A 13,094-nucleotide genomic window follows, 5' to 3' on the forward strand; every position below is an offset into this window, starting at 1 on the left:
TTTCCTAAATGCTTGGGGCCAGGTGTGGTGGCTGGTGCCTGTAATCCAGCACTTTCTGAGGCTGAGGCAGGAGAATTGCTTCAGCCCCGGAGTTAAAGAACAGCTGGGCAACACAGTGATACCCTGTCTCTACAAAAAACTAAAAAATTATCCGTGTGTAGTGGTACATACCTGTAGTCCCAGCTATTCGGGAGGCTGAGGTAGGAGGATCGCTTGAGCCTGGGAACTCAAGGCTCCAGTGAGCCATGATCATGCCACTGAACTCCAGCCTGGGCAACAGAGTGAGACCCTGTCTCAAAAAAAAAACAAAAAAAGAGAGAGAAAGAAATGAATGCTTGGGACCAGAAGTGTTTCAGATTTCAGGTTTTTTCAGATTTGGGAATATTTGTATTATACTTAATAGCTGAACATTCCTAATCCAGAAATCCAAAATGCTTCTTTGAGCATACTGTTGACACTGGAAAAGTTTTAGATTTGGGATTGTTGGATTAGGGATATTCATCCTGTACTTCCTTTATTTTCAAAGAGGGCTTTTATGAGGCAGACCTTCTGAGATTTTATGTGCTTAAAACATCTTTACTTTTGATGATAGTTTTTCTGGATATATACACTTTTTAGTTCAAAGTGCTTTCCATTAGCACTTTAAAGTTACTCCATCTGGGTAATGTTAATTAAGATTTACTACCTTTTTTTAAAAAAATTTTGTGATGTGAAGTAGATGTATATATTTATGGAATATGTGAGATATTTTGGTACAGGCATGTGGTGCATAATATGGATTACTTGTTCTTAAATCCCAGGTTGCTGCTGAGATATTTGATGACATTCTGATCGTACCCCTTTATAGGTGACCTACTCTTCCTTGTTGGAAGCTCTTAGAATTTTCTTTTTATCTTTGATTTTCTTAAATTTCATTATAATGTATCTAGTTGTTGTATATACAGGTGTGTGTGTTTTATTTATCCTCTGTCCTCTTTTGCATTCAAAACCTGTTCAATATGATATTTTTCTCCAATTCTGGAAAATTACCAGTCATTCAAATAGTTCTTTGAATCTGTTTAGTTTATGTGTCTTCCTCTGCGTCTTCTGTTATGTAAATATCTTTCATATCACTATACCTTTTTTTGTTTTGTTTTTAAGATACGGGGTCTCATTATATTGCCCAAGCTGAAACGCAGTGGCTATTCACAGGCATGGTAATAGTGCACTGTGCCTCAAACTGCTGGGCTCAAGTGATCCTCTTGCCTTAGCCTCCTGGCTGTAGCTAGGACTACAGACATACACCACCGTGTGGCTTTTTTCTGTTTTTAAGCTTTTTACCCTTTCCGTGCGTGTTCTAGGAGTTTCTTAGCCTAATATTCTAAATTATTAAAACATTTTTCAGCTATATCCATTCACTCATTTACCCATCTCTTAACTTAATTTTATTTATTTATTTATTTATTTATTTATTTATTTTTGAGATGGAGTCTCAGTCTGTCACCCAAGCTGGAGTGCAGTGGCATGATCTCGGCTCACTGCAACCTCCACCTCCCGGGTTCAAGTGATTCTCGTGCCTCAGCCTCCCTAGTAGGTGGGATTACAGGCACCCACCACCAAACCTGGCTAATTTTTATACTCTTAGTAGAGACATGGTTTCACCATGTTGCCCAGGTTGATCTCAAACTGCTGACCTCAAGAGATCCGCCTGCCCCAGCCTCCTAGAGTGCTGGACTTATAGGCGTGAGCCACCGCGCCCGACCCATCTCTTAATATTTTTATTTTGACTATATTTTCCATGTACATTATTTCAGATAGTTTCTGTTTACCTTGTCTCTCAGGACACCTTGCATTAAATCCATCAGGAAGTTGCTGTTTATCAAGCACAGACCCTCATGGAAGTTCATTGAACAAACAGATCAGGGCTGCCACCTCAACCTGACTAGACTGCTGCTCTGATGTTACCTTCAGCACTAGGTTGGTGTTGCTTTTTTGTCTCAGAGGAGACTGAAGACAGATAAGAACATTTCTGAAAAACTCTCTTTCATCCTACCCACCCCACCCCCGCCTCAAGTGGTGTGCCCTGTACTTTTCAACCCTGGATTGCTACACTGCCCTCCCTTCATTTACAAAAGCGAGCTTGTACCTCCCCAGGGGTTTTTACAGTTTTATGTTTACTTCTCACATTTAACCTCCCTGACTTGTAGAACCTCTTTAGAGGGAGGGAGCCTGACTAAAGAGGAATTGGAAGCTGAGTATAACTAATTTTTTATATTATATATATTTGGCCTTTGAGTACGTAAGATTTATTTCCACAAATTTACTAATTATATTTAAACTTTTACTAGTTGTTTTGTATTTAGTCATCACATGTTCTCTTATTAGTGGGAGAGGAACACGAGAGGCCCTGGGCAATGGAAGTAAACTGGTCTAGAAATACTATGATAATTCAAAAAGTGGAGAATTTGAGTTTCAGTAAACAATTAAATTTTGTTATTGATACATGCTGTTTGTACATATTTACAGGATACATGTGATATTTTTACATGCATAGAATGTTAATGACCAAGCTAAAGTATTTAGGCTATCTGTCATCACTAGCATTTATCATTTCTATGTGTTGAGAACATTTCACCTCCTCACTTGTAGCTATTTTGAAGTGTACAGTACATTATTGTTAGCTGTAGTCACCCTACTCTACTATCGGACATTAGAACATATTCCTCTATCTCACTGTATGTTCCTACCCATTAGTACCCATTAACCAACCTCTCTTTATCTTCCTCCTCCCCCAAGTCCTTCCCAGCCTCTGTTAACTATCATTCTACTTTCTACCTCTCTGAAATAAATTTTTTTAGTTCATACATATGGGACATGAGATTTTGTCTTTCTGTGTCTGGCTTATGTTACTTAAGATAATGACCTTTGGTTTAATCCATGTTGCTATAAGTGACATGATTCCATCCTTTTTCTTTTTTTCTTTTTTGAGTCGGAGTTTCGCTCTTGTTGCCCGGGCTAGAGTGCAATGGTGCAATCTTGGCTCACTGCAACCTTTGCCTCCCGGGTTCAAGTGATTTTCCTGCGTCAGCCTTCCAAATAGCTGAGATTACAGGCATGCACCACCATACCCTCGCTGTTAATTTTGTGTTTCTCTTAGTAGAGATCGGGTTTTCCATGTTGATCAGACTGGTCTCGAATCCCTAACCCTGTGGTGGATCTGCCCACTCGGGCCTCCCAAAGTGCTGGGATTACAGGCTGAGCCACCGCGGCTCCAACTGATTGCATTTTTTTTGAGACGAGTCTTGCTCTCTGTGCCCCAGGCTGAGTGCAGTGGCGACATCTCGCTCTCACTGCAAGCCCTCACTACTCGGTTCACGCCATTCTCCTGCCTCAGCCTCCCAAGTAGCTGGGACTACAGGCGCCCGCCACCGCGCCCGGCTAATTTTCTTGTATTTTTAGTTGAGACGGGGTTTCACCGTGTTAGCCAGGATGGTCTCGATCTCCTGACCACGTGATCCGCCCGTCTCGGCCTCCCAAAGTGCTGGGATTACAGGCTTGAGCCACCGCGCCCGGCCGATTGCATTCTTTTTTATGGCCGAATAGTACTCCACTGTGTAAATATACCGCATTTTCTTTGTCAATTCATATGTGATGGAGACTTAGGTTGATTCCATATTTTGGCTGTTGTGAGTAGTGCTTCAGTGAACATAAAAATGCATGTATCCTTTTGATATACTGATTTTCTGTCCTTTGAATAAATACCAGTGGTGATATTGCTGGATCTTACGGTAGTTCTATGTTTAATTTTTTGAAAAATCTCCATACTGTTTTCCATAATGGCTGTACTAAGTTACATTCCCACCTACAGTGTATGAGAGCTCCTTTTACTCTGCATCCTTGCCAGCATCTGTTAGTTTTTGTCTTTTTGATAATAGCTATTCTGACTGGGTAGGATGATATCATTGTGGTTTTGATTTGCATTTCCCTGATAATTAGTGGTGTTGGGCATTTTTTTATATACCTGTTGGCTACTCCTATGTATTTTGAGAAATCGCTATTACCCACTTTTTTCCCTTTTTATTGATATACAATAATTTACATATTTATGGTGTACATGTGTTTGTTACATAGAATATATAATGATCAAGGCAGGGTAATTGGGGTATCCATCACCTAGAATGTTTATCATTTTTATATGTTGGTATCATTTCAAGCCCTCTCTTCTAATCACTTTGAAATGTACATATTATTATTGCTAAGTATAGTCACCTTTGTCTGCTATCAAACATTGGAACTTATTTCTTCTATCTAACTGTATGTTTGGGTACATAAGAAATAAGTTCCAGTGTTGGATAGCGGACTAAGGTGACTATACTTGTAGTCTTTGTCTCTCTGCTCTCTTTATCCCCCCTCTCCCTCCCCTTCCCAGTCTCTGTTATCTATTGTTCTATTTTCTATGTCCATGAGATCAAGTTTTTTAGCTCCCACATATGAGTGAGGACATGCAGTATTTGTCTTTCTTTGCCTGGCCTATTTCACTTAAAATAATAATCTCCGTTTCTTTGCATGTTGCTGCAAATGACATTATTTCATTATGGCCAAATAGTATTATTGTTTATGTATAGCACACTTTATCCATTTATCTGTTGCTGGGCATTTAGGTTGATTCCATGTCTTTGCTATTGTGAATAGTACTGTGAGGAACATATGAGTGAGAGTGTCCTTTTGATACACTGAGTTCTTCTTTGGATAGATACCCAATAGTGAGATTGCTGGGTCTTAATGGTAGTTCTAATTTTACTTTTTGAGAAATCTCCATACTGGTTTCTTTAGGTTTGTTTTGCTAATTTACATTCCCACCAGCAGTGTATTAAGAGTTCCCTTTTCTCACCAGCATCTGTTATTTCCTGTCTTTTTAATAATAGAGGTTCTAGCTGGGGTAAGATACCTTACTATGGTTTAGATTTGCATTTCACTGATGATTAGTGATTAGCATTTTTTCATATACCTGTTGGCCATTTGTATGTCTTTTGAGAAATGTCTATTCATGTCCTTCACCCACTTTTTAATGGCTTTTTTTTTTTTTTTTTTTTTGCTATTGAGTTGTTTCAGTTCCTTCTATATTCTGGATATTAGTCACTTGTCAGATGAATATTTTGTAAATGTTTTCTCTCATTCGTCAGGTTGTCTCTTCTGCTGAGGGTTTTCTTTGCTGTACAGAAGCGCTTTAGTTTAATACGGTCCCATTTATCTATCTTTGTTTTTGTTTACTGTGCTTTTGGGATCTTGGCCATAAACTCTTTGCCTCAACCCATGTCCCTGGAGCATTTCTCCTATGTTTTCCTATGTAGTTTTATAGTTTGGAGCCTTACATTAAGTCTGTCATCCGTTTTGTTTTGATTTTTGTATATGGTGGGAGACAGGGGTCTAGTTTTATTCTTCTCCATGTGGATATTTAGTTCTCCCAACACCATTTATTGAAGAGGGTGTCCTTTCCCCAGTATACGTTCTTGGCACCTTTGTCAAAAACCAGTTGGATACAAAGATGTGAGTGGATTTATTTCTGGGTTCTCTGTTCTGTTCCATTCTTGTCTATGTGTCTGTTTTTATACCAATACTATGCCATTTTGGTTATGATAGCCTTGTTGTATATTTTGAAGTCAGGTAGTGTGATGCCTCCAGCTGTTCTTTTTGCTCAGGATTGCTTTGGTTATTCAGGCTCTTTGTAGTTTCATGCAAATTTTAGAATTGTTTGTTCTAGTTCTGTGAAAAATATTGGTATTTTGGTAGAGATTGCATTGAATCTGTAGATTGTTTTTGGTAGAATGGTCATTTACACCATATTAATTCTTCTGATCCATGAACATGGGATGTCTTTCCATTTTTTTGTGTCCTCTTTAATTTCTTTCATCGATGTTTTATAGTTTTTCTTGTAGAGGGCTTTCACCTTGGTAAAATTTATTCCTAGGGTTTTGGTTTTTGTTTTTAGTTTTTGGAAATAACATTGCTTTCTTGATCTCTTTTTCTTCTAGTTTGTTGCTAGTATATTGAAAGCTATACTGATTTTTTGTGTTGATTTTGTGTCCTGCAGCTTTACTGAATTTGCTCATCGGTTTTAAGAGGTTTTTTTTTTTTTTTTTTTAGTGGAGTCATTTGGTTTTTCTAAATATAAGATCATGTCATCTGCAGAGAGGGACAGTTTGACTTCCTCTTTTCCAGTGTGAATGCCTTTAATTTCCTTCTCTTACCTGATTGCTTTGGCTAGGACTTCCAGTATAGTATTGAATAAGAGTGGTGAAAGTGGGCATCCTTGTCTAGTTTCGGTTCTTACAGGAAAAGCTTTCAGCTTTTCTCTGTTCAGTATAATGTTAGCTATGGATTTGTCATAGCCTTTATTATGTTGAGGTATGTTCTTTCTATTTATATTTATTTATTTATTTTTGAGATGGAGTCTCGCTCTGTTGCCCAGGCTGGAATGCAGTGGCACGACCTCAACTCACTGCAACCTCTGCCTCCTGAGTTCAAGTGACTCTCTGCCTCAGCCTCCCAAGTAGCTGGGACTACAGGCATGCGCCACCATGTCCGGCTAATTTTTTTTTTCTATTTTTGGTAGAGATGGGATTTCACCATGTTGGCCAGGCTGGTCTCAGACTCCTGACCTCAAGTAATCTGCCCGCCTTGGCCTCCCAAAGTGCTGGGATTGTACATGTGAGCCATTGTGCCAGGCCGAGATGTTTTTTCTGTGCCTAGTTCGTTGAGCATTTTTATGATGAAGGGATATTGAGTTTTATTGAATGCTTTTTCTGCCCCTATTGAGATGATCATATGGTTTTTGTCTTTCATTATGTTGATGTGATATATTATGTTTATTGATTTGCATATGGTAAATTATCTTTACGACTCAGGGATAAATCCCACTTGATTGTGGTATATTGTCCTTTTGATGTACTGTTGGATTTGGTTTGATAGTATTTTGTTGAAGACTTTTGCATCTATGTTCAACTATGGCCTATAATTTTTTTGTTTTGTTTTGTTTTGTTTTTTAATGTTGTGCCCTTGTCTGGTTTTAGTTTCAGGGCTTCACAGAAAGAGTTAGGAAGAATTCCCTCCTCTTTTATTTTTTGGAATAGTTTGAGGAGAATTGGTATTCTTTGTAAGTTTAGTAGACTTTGGCAGTGAAGACATCAGATCCTGGGCTTTTCTTTTTTAGATTTGTTGTTACTAATTCAATCTCATTACTCGTTATTTGTTCAGGTTTTCTATTTCTTCCTGATTCAATCTTGATAGGTTGTATGTGTCCAAGAATTTGTCCATTTCCTTTAGGTTTTCCAGTTTGTTGGTGTATAGTAGTTCATAGTAGTCTCTGATGATCTTTTGTATTTCTGTAGTATCAATTGTAATGTCTCCTTTTTCATTTCTGATTTTGTTTGAGTTCTTGGTTGGTCTAGAAACATAATTTTGTAAAATGGTTTTCTTGTTAAACACTTGAACCATCATTCTTGATCATCTGATGTGTAGAAGACACTGTCCTGGATACTACTGGTAGTAAGTAGAAGGCTGAATAAGACAGATCTCTGCTCTCAAGGATATTTATTATACATTATGAAAATGAATTTATAAATAATTCAAGTTAAAACTAAAATATCTTCACTTCTGAGAAAAGCTAAAATTTCAGAAGCTATTAAGGGGCTTTGTTAGGATTAGGGCCTTTACTCATGCGTAACCAGGAATGAAAGACAGCCTTACTTTGAGAAGACCATTAACAGGTGAATGGATAAACAATTTGTGCCATGTCTATACAATGGAAACACTACTTGGCAAGAAAGAACAGACTTGATACATGATGTGAATTAATCTTAAACTATGCTGAAAGAAGTAGATAACCCCCCCATACAAAGTATATATGTTTCTGGGTTTTGGCTATTACAAGTAAACTGGCTATAAACGTTTGTATACAATTCTTTATGTGTACATAGGCTTTCATTTCTCTTAAGTAAATACCTATGCATGCAATGGCTGGGTCGCTTAAGGTGTCTGTTTAAATAGTCATTTTTCTAATTATTAGAAATGTCACTTCTTTCTTATACTAGTTTTCTGTATATGCTTGTGTTCATTTTTGTCTCTTGTCTATGGATCTGCTTTGTACTGTATTAGCACTATTATATATACTGTTTTAATTTCTGTGGCCTTATAATATATCTAATGCATATTTTGGGGAAATTTTTACCCTGTTGCTTTCCTATGGAATTGTTTCAAATAGACACATTTTTAGTTTACTTGCATATTCTTCAAAACCTAAATGTTTGAATATTAAAGAAAAATGTGGAAAACAAAGTTTTCCTTTTGTGATGAGGTACAGTATTGTAAGACAGTTAGATTATGAGAATCTTGTCCTATGTATGGGATTTGAGTCATCAGTGGTGAACTGTTGAAGTATGACTTGTCAAAGATGATACATTCAGATCCTTTTGGATAGGAAGTGTAATTTTTCTTTTGTTCGTATTTAGAACCATTCTAAAAACACAGCTATGGATGAAATGATCTCTCTGTGACATTTTCCCTGTCACATTTTTATGTTGTAAGAGTATGTCTTTGCTTGCCAGTATACCTTGCCAGGGTTGAGTAATATCATTTTTAAAATCTTTACCAACATGATAGGTGATAAAAGTTAATATTTTTATTTTCACCTCTGTAGTTATTGCTAAGATTGAATATTTTTAATATAGTTAAGAGTCATGTATATTTTCTCTAAATTTTCTCTTCATAGCCTTGTCTTTTTTTTTTTGAGACGGAGTCTTACGTTGTTACTCAGGCTGGAGTGCAGTGGTGCGATCTCAGCTCACTGCAACCTCTGTCTCCCAGGTTCAGGCGATTCTCCTGCCTCAGCCTCCCGAGTAGCTGGGACTACAGGCGTGTACCACCATACCTGGCTAATTTTTTTATTTTTTATTTTTAGTAAAGATGGGGTTTCCCCCTGTTAGCCAGGATGGTCTTGATCTCCCTACCTCGTGATCCGCCCACCTCAGCCTCCCAAAGTGCTGGGATTACGGGCGTGAGCCACTGCACCTGGCCATCTGTGTCTATTTTTTTCTGTTGTAGTGTTTGTCTTAGGTCTGAGCTTATGTAATGAAAATGTTAGGTACTCATCACAGCTCTTAAACTGTGTACTTACAAGAGTTGTGTGAATATGGACAAATAAGGCCCCTAGTAGAGATTGCTGAGTTATAAGACTTTTAATAAGTGATCTGTTACTAAGTTTAAAAAAGAACAAAAGAACAGGAAGTTCTCAGCACAACAGAAAATTTTAGCCGTGAGCCATTTGAAAGAAGGATTGGTTCTTGAACTGTTTTTGTTTAGCTAAGAGCCATTATGGATAATTGGGTAGGTACAATTTTATTTAAGAAAGAAGCTCATATGTCCCATTGTGCTTTATTAGTTATGGAATAATTATTTCTGCAAAAAGAAAAAACTCAGAACCCATTACTAAATTTTTGTGTTAAAATAAATTTATGATTGAAGGTAATTTAATAATATAAATAATGGTCTAGTATCTATAATTTTTCAGTGTCATTAGACTATGTTTTGTTTCCTGCTGAAGGAGTACCAATAATACAGACCTAATTCCTTTTTTTTTTTTTTGAGACCAAGTCTCACTCTGTCATCCAGACTGGAGTGCAGTGGCATGATCTCAGCTCACTGAAACCTCTGCCTCCCGGGTTCAAGCGATTCTCCTGCCTCAGCCTCCTGAATAGCTGGGATTACAGGCACATGCCACCATGCCTGGCTAATCTTTTTTTTTTATTTTTAGTGGAAACGGGACTTCACCATGTTGGCCAGGCTGGTCTCGAACTCCTGAGCTCAAGTGATCTGCCTGCCTCGGCCTCCCAAAGTGCTGGGATTACAGGCATGTGCCACCACACCCGGCTAATTTTTTTTTTTTTCCAAAATTATTATACTTTAAGTTCTAGGGTACATGTGCATAACATGCAGGTTTGTTACATATGTATACTTGTGCCATGTTGGTGTGCTGCACCCATCAACTCGTCAGCACCCATCAACTCGTCATTTACATCAGGTATAATTCCCAATGCAATCCCTCCCCCCTCCCCTCTCCCCGTGATAGACCCCGGTGTGTGATGTTCCCCTTCTCGAGTCCAAGTGATCTCATTGTTCAGTTCCCACCTATGAATGAGAACATGCAGTGTTTGGTTTTCTGTTCTTGCGATATTTTGCTGAGAATGATGGTTTCCAGCTGCATCCATGACCCTACAAAGGACACAAACTCATCCTTTTTTATGGCTGCATAGTATTCCATAGTGTATATGTGCCACATTTTCTTAATCCAATCTGTCACTGATGGACATTTGGGTTGATTCCAAGTCTTTGCTATTGTGAATAGTGCTGCAGTAAACATACGTGTGCATGTGTCTTTATAGCAGCACGATTTATAATCCTTTGAGTATATACCCAGTAATGGGATGGCTGGGTCATATGGTACTTCTAGTTCTAGATCCTTGAGGAATCGCCATACTGTTTTCCATAATGGTTGAACTAGTTTACAATCCCACCAACAGTGTAAAAGTGTTCCTATTTCTCCACATCCTCTCTAGCACCTGTTGTTTCCTGACTTTTTAATGATTGCCATTCTAACTGGTGTGAGATGGTATCTCATTGGCAACAAAAGCCAAAATTGACAAATGGGATCTAATTAAACTAAAGAGCTTCTGCACAGCAAAAGAAACTACCATCAGAGTGAACAGGCAACCTACAGAATGGGAGAAAATTTTTGCAATCTACTCATCAGACAAAGGGCTAATAATATCCAGAACCTACAAAGAACTCAAACAAATTTACAAGAAAAAAACAACCCCATCAAAAAGTGGGTAAAGGATATGAACAGATATTTCTCAAAAGAAGACATTCATACAGCCAACAGATACATGAAAAAATGCTCATCATCACTGGCCATCAGAGAAATGCAAATTTTTTTTGTATTTTTAGTAGAGACGGGGTTTCACAGCCAGCCTGGTCTCGAACTCCTGAGCTTAAGCAGTCCACCCTCCTCAGCCTCCCAAAGTGCTGGGATTACAGGCGTGAGCCACTGTGCCCGGCCCTAATTCTTTTCTGATGGTTACTACCGCCCAGGAGGTAATCAATTTAAAATTGTATAGTGACACAACAAAGGTCCATAGTCTTTTATTTTCTCTTCGATTTATCTGAGCTAACTGTAAAGGTTTTTTGATTTTTTGTAAGTCTCCCTTTTAGGTCATATCTGACTGCTATTCAAAATGAAGCAAGTATTAGATTGATTAACTAATTTTTATTCTCTACACAGAACAATGGAGGGAGAAGAAAACTAAGAAATCTAGTTACAGTGTTTTTCTTAATTCTGCAGTTTATGGTGCCTATACTTTGACCACTTTTTGTTTTTTTTGTTTTGTTTGGTTTGGTTTTTGAGATAGAGTCTCCCTCTGTCACTCAGGCTAGAGTGCAGTGGCGCGATCTCCACTCACTGCAACCTCCACCTCCTGGGTTCAAGCAGTTCTGCCTCGGCCTCCCCAAGTAGCTGGGACTACAGGCGCGCGCCACCATTCCCAACTAATTTTTTTTTTATTTTTAGTAGAGACGAGGTTTCACCATGTTGGCAAGGCTGGTCTTGAACTCTTGACCTCAGGTGATCTGCCCACCTCCACCTCCCAAAGTGCTGGGATTACAGGCATGAGCCACTGCACCCGGCCAGTGACCACATTTTTAACCCTTATAATATGTATGTGTGTGTGCGTGCGTGTGCGTGTGTGCAAAGTATTGTTTATGTTAATTTTGTTTGTAAAATAGACCAGCCACTTTCTTCCCTTTTTTTGTGGGTTCCTTTCTTATTTGGAATTAAAGCTAACTGGAACCTACTAACTCTTAGACATAAATTTAAATGTTGACCAAATATGGCTCCTTTCCCACTAGATTGTAATCTTTTTGTAGCACCTAGTCTAAGTGCTGTCCACATGTTAGGCTCTCAGCATGTTTACTGAATTAACTTTAAACATTTGGAAGGAGCTGCTACTTCAGATTTTTGGAAAGGTATTTTCCTGAGATTTTGATGAAGAACCTATCTTGAGATATTAGTGTGTTTTTTGTACTTTTACAAAAGTTCTAATGTTTGCATTTGAACCTGTTTGTTTATGAGTTGATTTTTTTTTCCTTTGAGATAAAGTCCCTTATAGGAAGTAAATTTTGTCTCCCTAAATTTAAAACTAATGATTTTATTAGAAGGCACCATTGGCTGAGCATGGTGGCTTATGCCTGTAATCCCAGCACTTTGGGAGGCAAAGGCGGGAGGATTGCTTGAGCCCAGGGGTTTGAGACCAGCCTGGGCAACAAAGTAAGACCCTGTCTCTACAAAAAAATTAAAAAATTAGCTGGATGTGGTGACATACATCTGTAGTCCCAGCTACTCCAGAAGCTGAGGCAGGAGGATTGCTTGAGCCCGGGAAGTTGAGGCTGCAGTGAACTGTGATCATGCCACTGCACTCCAGCCTGGACAACAGAGCAGGACCCTGTCTCAAAAAAAAGAAAAAAGAAGCCACTTTTAATGAATATTCTCCTGTGTTACACTGCAAACTGATCCTCAGGCATAGAATTAGAATAATTGTCTACCTACTAATTCTGAAATGAGTCAATTAATGACTGTATTGTGTGGTTTGGTCACATTCAGCCTTCATCTTTTTTTAAACAGCTATTTTTCCCTAGATAACTTGTAAGCTAAGATATTTTGTGGCAAGAACGAAATGTTTTTGCAATGTTTATACTAAACAAAATACAAAATATCCTTGAAAATAATGCTGATAGAAAAGATCCAATCTCAAAAGGATATACTGCATAATTCAATTTATTTAACATTCGTCAAACACAGAGATAATGGTTGCCAGGGATTAGAGACGGAGGAGGATGAGTATGGCTTATAAAGGAGTAGTGCAAAGGAGTATTGTGGTGACTGGTACAATTAAGTGTCTTGATTGTGGTGGTAGTTACATGAAGCTATGTGTTATAAAATGGCATGGGACTACACACATACACGCACAGATGTATATGTATAAAAATGGTGAAATCTGAATAAGCAG

The 13,094-nt window shown here is 38.2% G+C and overlaps 1 protein-coding gene across 8 annotated transcripts in view; it reads left to right on the forward strand.

Moving 5' to 3' along the window:
- NSRP1 (nuclear speckle splicing regulatory protein 1) overlaps nt 1-13,094 on the forward strand; it is a 67,552-nt gene that overhangs the window by 34,339 nt on the left and 20,119 nt on the right. Inside the window, exon 3 of one of the 8 annotated variants that reach the window (XM_031657018.1) lies at nt 1,821-1,956. The exons of 6 other annotated variants lie outside the window; for them this stretch is intronic. Coding sequence is in view for 1 of the 2 variants with exons in the window: in XM_031657015.1 (XP_031512875.1) it covers nt 11,107-11,127 (21 nt within the window). In the remaining variant the exon portion in view is untranslated. Of the gene's footprint in view, nt 1-1,820; nt 1,957-11,103; nt 11,128-13,094 lie in introns of those variants that run through there. One more of the 8 variants, XM_031657015.1, reaches the window with a different exon arrangement.

The sequence above is a fragment of the Papio anubis genome, chromosome 17 (genome assembly GCF_008728515.1).
Source record: "Papio anubis isolate 15944 chromosome 17, Panubis1.0, whole genome shotgun sequence".
NCBI classification, from domain to species: Eukaryota; Metazoa; Chordata; class Mammalia; order Primates; family Cercopithecidae; genus Papio; species Papio anubis.